The 12,777-nt window shown below is 58.5% G+C and overlaps 1 protein-coding gene across 11 annotated transcripts in view; it reads left to right on the top strand.

The window, feature by feature from the left end:
- Positions 1–12,777, top strand: part of PARP3 (poly(ADP-ribose) polymerase family member 3) — a 28,125-nt gene that overhangs the window by 12,016 nt on the left and 3,332 nt on the right. For 10 of the 11 annotated variants that reach the window (XM_038411454.2, XM_038411456.1, XM_038411458.2 and 7 more), the window contains 9 exons: positions 1,995–2,120; positions 5,291–5,482; positions 6,062–6,197; positions 7,007–7,233; positions 8,026–8,184; positions 8,900–8,986; positions 9,639–9,816; positions 10,842–10,988; positions 11,228–11,778. In XM_038411454.2, coding sequence (XP_038267382.1) covers positions 1,995–2,120; positions 5,291–5,482; positions 6,062–6,197; positions 7,007–7,233; positions 8,026–8,184; positions 8,900–8,986; positions 9,639–9,816; positions 10,842–10,988; positions 11,228–11,397 — 1,422 coding nt within the window. In that variant the 3' untranslated portion in view covers positions 11,398–11,778. Of the gene's footprint in view, positions 1–1,994; positions 2,121–5,290; positions 5,483–6,061; positions 6,198–7,006; positions 7,234–8,025; positions 8,185–8,899; positions 8,987–9,638; positions 9,817–10,841; positions 10,989–11,227; positions 11,779–12,777 lie in introns of those variants that run through there. The other variant, XM_043518846.1, reaches the window with a different exon arrangement.

Consider the following 12,777-nt stretch of genomic DNA (forward strand, 5'->3'; position numbering starts at 1 on the left):
ATGGGCATCTCCCATGGTCCATTGTGAATTAAGTGTCCCTTGATGAGCCACTTACTTTGACTAAAAGAACGAGGAGTCCTTGTGGCACCTTAGAGACTAACAGATTTATTTGGGCATAAGCTTTCATGGGCTAAAACCCACTTCATCAGACGCATGGAGTGGAAAATACAGTACAGAGGTATAAATACACAGCACGTGAAAAGATGGGAGTTGTCTTACCAACTGTCTTACATATTCCTAACCTTTTCATAGACATCTTACATGCCACATTTGGTACAAGATTTGTTGCAAATATATAACAGTGGTTGCAACAATGATCTACATGGTCATGTTTTAATCAGATAATGTCACAATGAGTAACTGCCACAACTAGCAAATTCCTAGGCCACTGTCAGCAGAAGCGCAGAAGTAAGGGTGGCATGGTACATGGTGTATTGCAGTGATTCTCAAACTTTTGTACTGGTGACCTCTTTCACATAGCAAGCCTCTGAGTGCAACCCCCCCCCAAATTAAAAACACTTGTTTGTATATTTAACACCATTATAATGCTGGAGTCAAAGCGGGGCTTGGGGTGGAGGCTGGCAACTCGCGAGCCCCCATGTAATTACCTCACAACCCCCAATTTGAGAACCCCTGGTGTATTGCCGCTTACTTCTGTGCTACTGTGGTGGCTTGTGATGCCTGGTGCTTGGCCTATGGCTCAAGGTGGGCTTTGTGCTGTCACGTGGGGGCTGCATCTTGCCAGAGCCCAGGACCCTCCTGCAGCCCCTAGCCACTCCTGGCTCATCACAAACATTTTGACAGGAAGTACCAAGCAGTAATAACAACAATAATACGTGTGTGTGTGTGTGTGAGAGAGAGAGAGAGAGCCTGTGTGTGTGTGTGACTGTGTGTCAGGGGATTGTGTGAGAGACTGTGTGTGTTGGGGAGTGTGAGACTGTGTTGTCAGAACACCGGGCTGGGCTCAAATGTAAGGACGGACACACACACACACACACACACACACACACACACACACACGATCTGTGTTGGGGGACTGTGAGAGACAGAGTGTATGTGAGTGTGAGAGCTTGTGTGTGTGCGTGTGTGTTAGGGAAGTTTGAGAGACAGCGACCCCACTGTCACTTTAAGTCTCCCCTCCCATTTCTTTTCCCCCCTTCCCCATTCATGTGCCATCAGTGACCAGCCCCAGTCGTGCTGCTCTGGGCTCCCTGGGGCTGGGGCAGAGCTGGAGCCGCTTAGGATCGTGCGAGGGAGGGGTCAGGGGGTTGGGGTCAGGAAGAAGCCCGCCAGCCCAGCGCAAGGGAGGGGACGGTGAAGGGAGAAGTCGAGCCACAGCCAGCTAGTGGGAGGGCAAGCCCCTTGTCGTGCCCCCCGGCAACAGTGTCCTGGGCGTGGGCCCCGTTTGCCTGGCCCTAAGGCTGGCCCTGAGGCTAAACGCTGGCACTCGGAGAGCCCGCTGCGTGAGCCCTGGGAGAGAAGGAAGTTCATGGGTTGCAGCAGAGCTGCAAGGATTTGGTCCCTGGGACCTGGTAAGTGCTCTGGCCTCCAGCGCTAGGCAGAGCTGAAAGAGCCTCTCCCCACCAGAACCCATCAGCTAATGCTGCTCCATGGGACAGTCCCGAGGATCCCGGCACAAGGGAGCCCTCCCTGTCTGACCCCACTGCAGACCCTGATACTAATGCTGCTCCATGGGACAGTCCCAGGGATCCCAGCCTGAGGGAGTGCCTCCCTGTCTGACCCCAGCACAGAGCCCATTACTAACACTGCTCCACGGGACAGTCTTGGGGATCGCGGCCCCAGGGAGCCCCTCCGTGTCCCTCCCAGTGCAGACCCCATTACTAACACTGCTCTACAGGACAGTCCTGGAGATCCCAGCCCGAGGGAGCCCCTCCCTGTCTGACCCCAGTGCAGGCTGTCCCAGAGCAGTTTTGTAGCCATCCCTGCTCGAGGGGCCACTCGCGTTCACTGCTCCCCTGTGGTCTGTTGGGTAGATCCACGAGGATTACGACTGCATATTGAATCAGACCAACATCGGGAACAACAACAACAAGTTCTACATCATCCAGCTCATCGTTCAGAATGGCAGCTACAGCTGCTGGAACCGTTGGGGTCGCGTGGTGAGTGTCCTGCTCCCTGCCCAGCCACTGCACAGCTGGGCCAATGCCTCCCTCTGCCAGCCACCAGGAGGTGTTGTTACAGGAGCGACCTCTGCTGCCATGAGGCCAAGGCCCAGCCAGGGCCTCCAGTCCTAGGGGCATGGCAATAAGCTAAATCCAGGGCAGTTAGACACAGCGCCTGCACTGTCCTCCTGTGCAGAAGCTGGGTGTTTAAATTACATCCTTTACTTGCTGGCATTTGTTTGTTTATTTGTGTGTTTGCATTATGGCCCCCCTTCAAATTCCGGCTCTCTCCTAGTTGTTTGCTCGCTGTGTTTGTTTGCCTTGGGTCCCATCAGATCCAAGTGAAAGGTGGTTCTGAAGCTCCGTCTGTTGGCTGCATCCCCCTGAGCTAAGTGGAAACACAGTTAGTGTCTGGGTTTTGTCCCCTCGCAGGGCATGCGTGGCATGTGCTCTGTGCTTCCTGGAAGCTCTGGTCCTTGGGAAGCCTATACTGAGCAGCACGGAGTCATAAATCATGACTCACCCTTTCCTCTTGTTGTTTACCCCCCCTCCCATCCCCACAGCATGTGGGATCCTCCGTCCCCCTGAGGGGTCACGCCCTCTGCCACCCCTCACCCTATAGATCAAGCTTACCATCCCCACTCGCTGCACACAGGGGTCCCACGCTCCCATCCCCTTCCCAAAGCACGGACCCACATGCTCTTATTTTCCCCCTGCTCCCATCCCCTTGGGTACTGGAGGTGATAGACCCCCACAAAAGTCTCCTTGGGGAGACGCAGGGAGGGCACAGCACACCCTTCCCACTCCGGACAGGCCAGGGAAAGGGGGGCTGAAGCCACCAGGCATGTCCCCCCAAGAGGGGCTGATGGGGGTGTCTGGCTCGATCTCCAAAAGGGACCTCTCAAGCTGTGAGCTCTGCAGGGGCTCTCTTGCTTTGCATGCAGTACCCAGCACATTGGGGGATGGACACTGTCATGTAAACAGGTGATTTACATTGGCTGCCATAGTGAGATTCCCTCCCTGGCCACTAGGTGTCAGTCTCAACCCACTTCCTCGAGTTCTAGGAACTCCCCTTGCTGATGTCAGTGTCATGGGGAGACAGTCCCGGACGAAGCCAGTTTTAGCACCAGGGCTGTTAGCCTCAGCACCTTGAGCCCTGGTGACTCAGATCCCTGCTAGATGCTCCCAAGGAGGCCGAGCCATGCAAGGGACAGCCCAACCCAGTGCCTCACTGACAAGGTCCCAGGAGCTCTAGGGCTGTCCCTGCCCTAATTTGCTTTACACCGTGCCGGTTGCAGCTGGTGTAGCTTTAACTTCCAGAAAAACAAGGCTCTGGTAGCCTGTAGTGACAGTGTGACAGACAGGGCAACTTCCTACCCCACTTTGGGAGACCAGCTGATATTAGGTGTAGGCCAGGTTTGTGGATTGTTGTGGGCCCAGAGCTGTATGCACTTCATGGGGAGATGGTTACTGCAGCCCCTCCAGGAAGTGAAAAAAGAATGGGATAGTTAGGGGAAATCACTCAGGTCATGACACCTACAGAGAGGTACCACCTCCTGGGGATGCTCGCGTATACTGGTTCAAACTGGATTCCCCAGAGACCAACAGACAAAGAAAGGGCTTTAGGATAAGTAGCCTGAGCCTAAACTGACTCGGGGCCTTTGTCCTGGTTCTGGATCTTAGATGGATTAACTTGTAACCATGGGGAAAAGCCAACTGTGGGTTTTCAAGAAATTTACCAGTGCCTGGACTGGAGTTGGGAGTGGTCTGTGGTAAGCTTTTAGCATGTGTGTGGGTTCACCTATTGGTTTAATACGTTATCTCTGTAATACTTTTACCCTGAGAATAAATGTGCTTGCTTAGAAGGAGCTATGTGGTAAGGTACAGCTGCTGCTGATACACTGGTCAGAGTTTTTGGAGAGAGAGCAAACTGCAGGCACAGGCCTGCTGGGCAGTCTGGCTTGCTGGGGATATTCCAGTGTAAATCCGGTGTAAAGCTGTGCAGCTTTAAAGTCCCTGGTCAGGAGAGAGTGAGATGTGGGTCCCCGCCCAAGAGAGATGGTGGCTGATGGCCTCTTGGTGAACCACAGAGAGGGATACACATACATTTGCTCTGAAAATGTGACAAATGGTTGAGCTGAAGTACTCGTAAGAAGATCACCTAATGGGCTGATTCTCTGGGGCAGAGTTAGGGTTGTCTGGCTGGGCAATTCCACACATTGCATTATTTGAAGTATTTTTCAAATAGGAAATTAACTTGGCATGTACAGGTTTTCCAGGGTTCAGGTTTGGTTTTGTCTTTTAAACTGCACTGGCAGCATTCTTTAAAGGCACCTTCCAAAAGGGTGAGTTGAACATCTGCTTAGCCCTGACTCCAGCCTAAGAAAGGTTTTTAGCTGGGAATTTCCTCGTACTTCAAACACCTTTTCCAAACCTTGCTCCATGATGAGGACTCTAGCAGAATTTGCAAAGCTGGGCAAGGATGGGCCCCAAGAATCCTGCCTACCTGGACATCTGGGTTCCTTCCTCACCCTTCCTAGACCATCCCATGGAATCAAGCCCAGATAGGAGCCACCTGCTCCCAACATGGTTCTCTTGCCTGCTGCTTTCCTCTTTGTGGCTATTCTTGCAGGGGCCATGGGGACTCGGCAAAGCAGGGGGAAACCACTGTTAAGTACACACTTCTTCCCATCCATTGCCCCAGGCAAAACACTAGCCAAGGGCATTGCACTTTGGCAGGAAAATCCACCTCTGTCTGTAATGTCCCTAGTCTGATTTACCGAGGCTAGCCAGAAGAACCCTACCCTGGGATTGGAATATGGGTGTGGCATTTTGGGTGACTTGGCAAAGCTGTGCATGCAGGAGAGTCAGAGTCGGGCTTATCTGGAGAGCTAGTTAATTGGATTAATGTCCCAGGAAGATACATGCAGCCTGTGGAGACTACACAGCATGCAGTGCAGCCTTGTTACCTTTATTAAATGGAGAATTGCAAGCTGGGTCCTGTAGTCTCCACAGGCTGAATCTGTGTGAAGGTGCCCACGGCTGCACTCTGTAGGCCAGCTGCAGCCCCAGTCCAGGGGGAGCCCCGAGTTGAAGGGGAAGGTGAGCTGTGAGCACAGGAACAGGGCACTGAGCCTTACCCTGCCACGGGTTTCTTTCATTCCTAGGGGGAGGTGGGGCAGTCGAAGCTCAGCCCCTTCCCTTCCCTGGAAGCCGCCAAGAAGGACTTTGAGAAGAAGTTCCGGGAGAAGACCAAGAACAGCTGGGCTGAGCGGGAGAACTTCGTGGCCCACCCTGGCAAGTACACTCTGATTGAGGTGCAGCACGGGGCCGAGGAGGAGCAGGAGGTGACCGTGAAGGTGAGTGACTGGGGGCCCCTGGGATAAACCAGGCTGCCCCCACATGGAGCCAGGAAAACAGGAACCTGCCCAAGGCAGCTAGGGACATATGTGCCATGGGGCTGAGGGACTGGCACAGCCCCATTTGGAGACTTGGGGGAGCAGGGAAGGCAGCCCCACTCCTGGCTGTGCAGTTGCAATGCAGGGGCCATGTTCTGAACTTCTGGCTTGGGTACGTGTCCCGCTGCTGCCCGAGAGCGTGACAGGAGCTGGTGGAAGCTTTGCCTCCATGAGGAGTGAGCGAGGGCCTTGGGGTTTGGCCCACAGGCAGCGAAGTGTCACATCCTGCTTCAAGTGATGGCCTCAGTTCACCCCCTCAAGGCAGCTCCCCGCTGGAGACAAACTTCCATGGGGAGGGGTGGCCGGGCAGGGCTGGGGGGATCCATTGCTGGCTCTGGGGGGCTTTTTCCCTGCAGCTGGATGGTGGCTGGCATAACAGCATTCTCCTCTTGGAATGCCCCCTGGGGTGCATGGGAATGTCCTCCGGAGGGGGGAGCTTCTCTGCCTGTCGGAGCTAGAGCTCTCCTCTCCCCTCCCCAGGTGGACAGTGTGGATGGAGGGAAGCGCTCCAAGCAGAGGACGCTGCCCTGCAGCCTGGACAAGGCCACCCAGGAGCTGGTCTCACTCATCTTCAGCAATGACATGTTCAAAGAGGCCATGCAGACCATGAATATCGGTACAGTGGGGAGCGGGGTTCTTGGGGCAGGGGGGAGGCAGCACACACCCCTGCACCATCAGCCCCGCTGCAGCCCGGGGCTCCTGCTCAGTGTTTCTGTTAGCTGTCTCCAGGGCTTGGTCAGAGGGGCCAGGCCATGGTGCTCTAGATCAGTGGTTTTCAAACTGTGAGTCGTGACCCAGTACTGGGTCACGGCCTGTAAAGCACTGGGTCACAGCAGCTCTAGTCTGTGCTGCCGACCAGACCGTTAAAAGTCCCGTTGGCGGTTCTGCCGGCTAAGGCAGGCTAGTCCCTACCTGTTCTGACGCTGCTCTGCACCCTGGAAGTGGCCAGCAGCACATCCAGCTCCTAGGTGGCGGGGGGCGGCGCAATGGGAGCTGGGGGGCCAGTGCCTGGAGGCAAGAGCCGTGTGGAGTCACCTAGGATCTGGACCTACTGCTGGCTGCTTCTGGGGCGCAGCAAGGTCCGCGGTGCCAGGACAGGCAGGAAGCCTGCCTTAGCACCCCTACTGCACTGCTGACCGGGAGCCGCCTGAGGTAAGCCCGAGCCCTGAGCCCCCCCTGCACCCCAAACTCTTGATCCCTGGCTGCACCCCAGAGCCTGCCCCCCCACCACAGAGTCCTGCCCCCCTGCCCTGGGGGATGGGCAAGACTTGCATGAGCCAGGGGTCTGTGTGTGGGATTGCCCTGGGGCCCCCGAGGGGAAGGGTTCAGGCTTAGGTCTGAGGGGGGATGCAGGTGTCCCTGCCGGCCGTCAGCTAAGCCCTCTATTGCTCGTCTCCCCTCCCCATGCCTGTCTACCTGCCCCAGATGTGAAGAAGATGCCACTGGGGAAGCTGAGCAAGCAGCAGATCGCCAAGGGCTTCGAGGCCCTGGAGGCCATTGAGACGGCTCTGCAGGAGCAGCCGTTGCCTGGCAAGCAGCTGGAGGAGCTGTCGTCCCGCTTCTACACCATCATCCCCCACAGCTTTGGCCGCTCCAGGCCCCCCACCATCAACACGCAGGAGATCATCCAGGCCAAGAAGGACATGCTGCTGGTAAGGGTCCTGCCCGTGGCAATTGGGCTGGGTCTACACCGTGCTGGCTCCTCCTGCTTGCTAGGGTGGGACCCGCCCCAGGGCCAGGGCCAGGCCTCTCTTCCTTGCAGCTTTCCTGCTGCTTGCCCAGTCTCCCAGATGGGAATGTTCTCCCTCCCCTTGCCCTGGGCTGAGGCCGGCTGGATTTCCCCGGGGCCAGCAGTGCAGCACCTCCTCCTGGCTGGGGGAAGGAGTTTCTGTTCCAGGACGGCACTTGGGAAAGCTACCACCTTCACCCCTGCTGTTGCCATGACAGTGATGTGGGGTGGTACTGTGCCATTTGCTTCCTTGGTTCTAGAAAGTGGCTGGAGTGCCCTGTGAGAGGGGGAAGAGGCCTGGCTCTGCACGGGGCTATAGCCACCCGGAGTCTGTGGCGTCTCCTTGTTGGTGTGTCTGCCGCTCGCCTGGGAGCTCAGCGGGTTAGAGGGCATGGTGCTGCCCACCACCGCCCCAGCAGTGTGGCCCGCTGAAGAATGTGTGGGCAGTGTGCATCCAAACTCCCGTGGGCGCTGCAGGCGAAAGGGCCTCTCCTTCCCCAGGTGTGTAAAACCAGACCCCTTTGGGAAGCCTCCGGGCAGGAGAGGGCAGACTGAGGCCATGCTGCGAAAGGCAGCGGGGCATACAAACCTCAGCTGGGGTCACGCCCACCCTTGGGCGAGCCATCTCTGGACAGGATGGGGAAGGAGCCTCAAGGGCTACTAAGGGGTTAAAGTGGCCCACCGTTCCCATCAGCCCGGCTTGCTGCCTTGGTAGGTGCTGGCCGACATTGAACTGGCCCAAAGCCTGCAGGCACAGAAGAAGGAGGAGGAAGAGGAGGTGAAGGTGGAGGAAGTGCCTCACCCACTGGACAAGGACTATGAGCTTCTGAAGTGTGAGCTCACCCTGGTGGACCCGGCGTCGGAGGATTATCAGGTCTGGAGGGGCTGGTGCATGCCAAGTGTCCTGGTGGAGGCAGCAGCTTGGACAAGGGAGCGATGTGGAGCGTGGGGGTCACTAGCCAGTGTGAGAGGGGATGTGGGCTGTGACGTCCCTGAGGGAATGCCTGGGGACACGGGGTCCTTCCTTCGGCACTTCTGTCTTGGTCTGTACAGTGCCAGCCCCGCCTCCTGCATGGCACTTTTCTGATATGGAGAGGAAGCTGCTTCCTCCAGGGGCCCAGCTGCCAGGCGGAATGTGTGTGCCCCCCTCCCCAGGCTATCTCCGCACCCCATGGGCTCTCCAAACTGGGGAGGAGCCTGGGGTAGGTGAATTGGCCTCTCTTACCCAGGGATAAGTCCCTCCAGAACCTTGAGGGGTTCCGCTAGTGGAGCTGACAGGGCTGTGGGGGAGCCCAGGCCTGGTGATCTTGTGGGTCCGAGCTGGAGGTGCTGGAGATGTTGGGAAGGGGGGCGGTTCTGGGTGCGGAGGGAGCGAACGTGTTTGGGTGTCATCATGCCAGAGGCTTCTCCAGCACCAAGCAGAGAAACCTGCTCCTGTGGGGCAGGCCCCAACCCTGGGGCCCCGCATGTGGACCTCTGTGATAGTCAGGGCAGAAGGGATGGGTGCCAGCACTGAGGGGCCGAGCAGAGGACTGCTCTTGCCTGCTCTCGCCCCAGTGTGCCCCCCAATCACTCTGGTCTCCCCCCAGGTGATCCACACCTACGTAGAGAAGACCAGGTCGAGCCACCGGAAGGTCAAGATCCTGAACATCTGGAAAGTGAAGAGGGAGGGAGAGGTGAGAGAACTAGTGCCCTGCCGCTCATGGGCGCATGTGTCCATGGGCGCTCGCTCGTTGGCCAGGTGGGGGAGAGTTCGGCAGGCAGCAGCTCCCCTGGGCGCAGACAGCTGCTGGGTGCGGCGTCCGGCTCGGTGTCAGACCCCAAGAGCCAGCGGCGCCCTGGCCGTGCAGCCATAGCAACACAGGCTCAGCCCCAGCAGCTTCCAGCTGCTCTGCCTGGGTTCAGCGCAGACCCTTTAACTGTGCTCGGGGCAGGTCTCATCGGCCGGCACTCATGGGTGCAGCGGAGGGAGGCTGATGTCAGCGGCTCAGAACTGGTGTTGGCAACAGGTGAAGGTCTGACTGTAGATGGGGCCTCTGGCAGCCTGGGCAGAGGCCGAAGGCTACAGGGGCTCAGAGCTTCAGCTACCCTCCAGCCCCTCAGCTGCCTTCCCCAGGACAGCAGTGGGGGAAGTGGACACTGCTCTCGCTGGTCCCCACATCTGTCCTGTGGGCTGCAGGGCTGTAGATCCAGCCCCTTCCCCCAGCGCTGAGATTCCTTCCTTCTGTGTCAGTGAGGGCATGGGCGGTGTCGCCTGGGGGTGTGAAGCATTTGCAGACATTGAGACTATTGTCTGAAGCTGAGGACTGCACCTGTCCGGCTCTGCAGGGCGAGCGCATGAAGGCTCACGACCACCTGGAGAACCGGCGCTTGCTTTGGCACGGCACCAACGTGGCTGTTGTCGCCGCCATCCTGAAGAGTGGCCTGCGCATCATGCCGCACTCCGGCGGGCGTGTGGGCAAGGGGCTTTACTTCGCCTCCGAGAATGGCAAGTCGATGGGATACGGTAAGACCCGTGGCTGCTTGGCCTGGGCGCTCTCCCAGCCATCCACGCTTCCTCCCCCACCCCGCTCTGATCCCCTCCAGGCAAGGGGAGACACTGGCAGCCTCTGCAGGGTGAGTATCTGTCTGGGGATGGTGGAAAGCCCTGGCATTACATTCTCAGGGCCCCCTTTCCCTCTCCTGCCCCAGGCCTGCACCCTCCTGGATGGTGTGGCCCAGCTGTCAGTGCCAGCTGCAGCAGGGCTGAGTATGACACGCCAGGGTGGTGGGATGCCACAGACAAGGGTGCGAGACAGAGGTTAGACTAAGGGAGAGTGAAGTGAGGAGAGCAGCTTCCACCTCCTCTCAGGGCAGAGGAGAGCTCCTGGCTTGGGGGAGCAGGGCTCCCCGGCTTTCCAGGCGGCTTTAATAGGCCACAGCAGAGGAGTGATTGGGAGTACAGGGAGTGCTGCCCCGCCCAGAGCTCAGGGTGGGGCAAAGGGGCAGAACCAGCCAGGGCAATGGCAGCTGGGAGCACACCACACCTAGATGTATCCATGGCCCCCTCCCCCCCCGGCATTCCCTGCTTTTTCCCCTCCCACCTCGCAGTCCTGCTCTTAGGGAGGATGGGGGACAGGAGTCGCTTTGGGACCCATCAGTGCCAGTCCTCAGCCCATCAGGAGAGAGTGCTCTGGGTCACTGGCCAGGGGTACTGGAACTGAGGGGGCCAGGGCCCCATCACTCTTGACCGGCTGTAACAGCGAATAACGGGGGGGTGGGGGGAGAGGAGCAAGCAGGGGGTGGGGCCGCAGGGAGAAGGGGCAGTGTGGGGGTGGGGCTACAGTTTGGGTGCTGGTGGTGCCCCCAACTTATAGGGAGCTTCTGCCACTCCTGCCACTGGCCTGCACCCCCCAGTCCAGGAATTCAGTGCGCTTCTGCCAGCACTGGAGGATGCTCCAGGGCAGGCTGTGCCAGGTTGGCGGCCAGGCTGGGCATGGGAGTGGGCCTTGCGGCCAGCCTTAGCAGCACTGGCCGGTCTCTCCGCTCCAGTGAGCTGCACCTCCCAGCGGGTCGGGATCATGTTCCTCAACGAGGTGGCCCTAGGCAAGGAGCATCGGATCACCCAGGACGACCCGTCGTTGTGCAAGGCCCCCCCGGGGTACGACAGCGTGGTCGCCTGCGGCCAGACTGAGCCAGGTGAGTTTGCTCCCCAATCTGACCTCCCCGCTGGGGGCTGCTCCCCGCCTGTGGGGATTCAGAATGGGAGGAGGCTGGAGGTGCTGGCAATGAGGGGGCACAACAGAAATAGGGGAGATTTGGAGATGAGGGGAGTGGGGGTTTGGCAGTGGGATAAGTGGAGGTCTTGCAGAGCCTGTTGCTGGCAGTTCCTGGCCCAGTCCCATGCGCTAACCCCTTCCTCGTCCCACCCTCCCCAGACCCTGATTGTGACCGGGAGCTGAAGGTGGAGGGCAGGAAGGTGCTGGTGCCACAAGGGAAGCCCATCCCCGTGGCCAAGTACCGGGACTCCTACTTCAGCCAGAGCGAGTACCTGATCTACCGGGAGAGCCAGTGCCAGCTCCGTTACCTGCTCCAGCTCCGCCTCTGAGGTGCTTCCAGCTCTGGGGGACTGTGGCCTGCTGTGCCGATGGCGACGATGCCCCGGGGTGCCACCTGCAGCAGGGTGAGATGACAGCGCTCAGTGGGCTGGCTGCGGGAGCGCCTCTGTTGCCTGCTGGCTCAGGATCCCTGGGTCCCACGGGCCTGGAGAGATGCTCTACAACGTGCCGAGAGATGCGTGGCTCCTGCGCTCGGAGTCCCTGGGCCATGCTGCCTGGAGGAGAGGACTGGGGTGCAGTGGCCATAGCCAGTTAAACTCCCAGCAGCCTCTATAGGGGCTCTGGGGGACACTCCTGAGTGCTGGAGTCTGTGAGCCGCAGGGTGCTCTGAGGCCTTCTGTTACCGTAAATAAAAGCGTGTGCAGATTGCAGTCAGCTTTCCCCCGTGTGTTACCCTGGCACTGGAGAACTCAGCAGGGGTTGGATCCTGGGGCTGACATGAGCCCATCTCTTTGGCCTGCTCTTGCTCTCGGAGCTCTTATCTGGGAGATCCCAGCAGAGGGAAAAGATCAATGGACTCCCTGTTTTTGAAAGGCCTAGGAAACTGGGCCTGCCATAGGTTTCCCCCTCCCCCCCCAGGAGATCTGCTCGCCCTGCACAGTCGCCTCAGAAGACATGACCTGGCTTGTAGGGATGGGGGTGCCCTACCCAGGAGACATACTGTGGGTGAGGAGCTCAGGGCAGGGAGTGGCTGCTGATCAGGATCCCAGTGCAGCTTCCCAGGCACCTGCCAGCCAGGCTGGGGGAAGGTTGTTCTCTGGTCTCTCCCACGGAGAGAAAAGCAGGAACAGGGAGGAGGCCAGGGAGCCCTATTAGAAACCCTGGTGCTGGGAGAAGTGGGGGGGCACAATGGGGCATGGGATCAGTGGGCACCGAGAGGAACTGGGGGCCAGACACAAGAGCAGGGAAGTGGGGTGGGGCTGGCACACTCATCACAGATCTCCGAGTCTGGGTCTCAGGGGTTAATTTTTGCAAAGTAAACTAAAGAGACATATTCCCTTATCTAATCTGGCTACTTATATGGCTGCCATCACCATAGTATCCTGCATCCAGGCCGTAATTACTAGGTGAGAGAACAATAACAATCTATCTCGCTCTTCCTCCCCGGCCTGGTGGGGAAGGAGCTGGATTGGCTCACGGGGTTGTTCTGTTTGCATGAGTGGAGTTCTGAGCGTCTGCGGGAAGATCTGACTGAGGGAAAGCCATGGGCCCATCATCGGTGCAGGTAACTCGAGTCGTCCCTTGAGGGTTGTCCCACAGCGAGTGCCATCCACACCCACGAACCTGGAACTCCGGTGGGATGGGCTGCAGCTCCTGTTAGCCAAACTCGCAATCACTCTGGGCATGGCTGTTCTCGCTTGAGCCAGGCT

Source organism: Dermochelys coriacea, chromosome 7 (assembly GCF_009764565.3).
Source record: "Dermochelys coriacea isolate rDerCor1 chromosome 7, rDerCor1.pri.v4, whole genome shotgun sequence".
Classification (NCBI taxonomy): Eukaryota; Metazoa; Chordata; order Testudines; family Dermochelyidae; genus Dermochelys; species Dermochelys coriacea.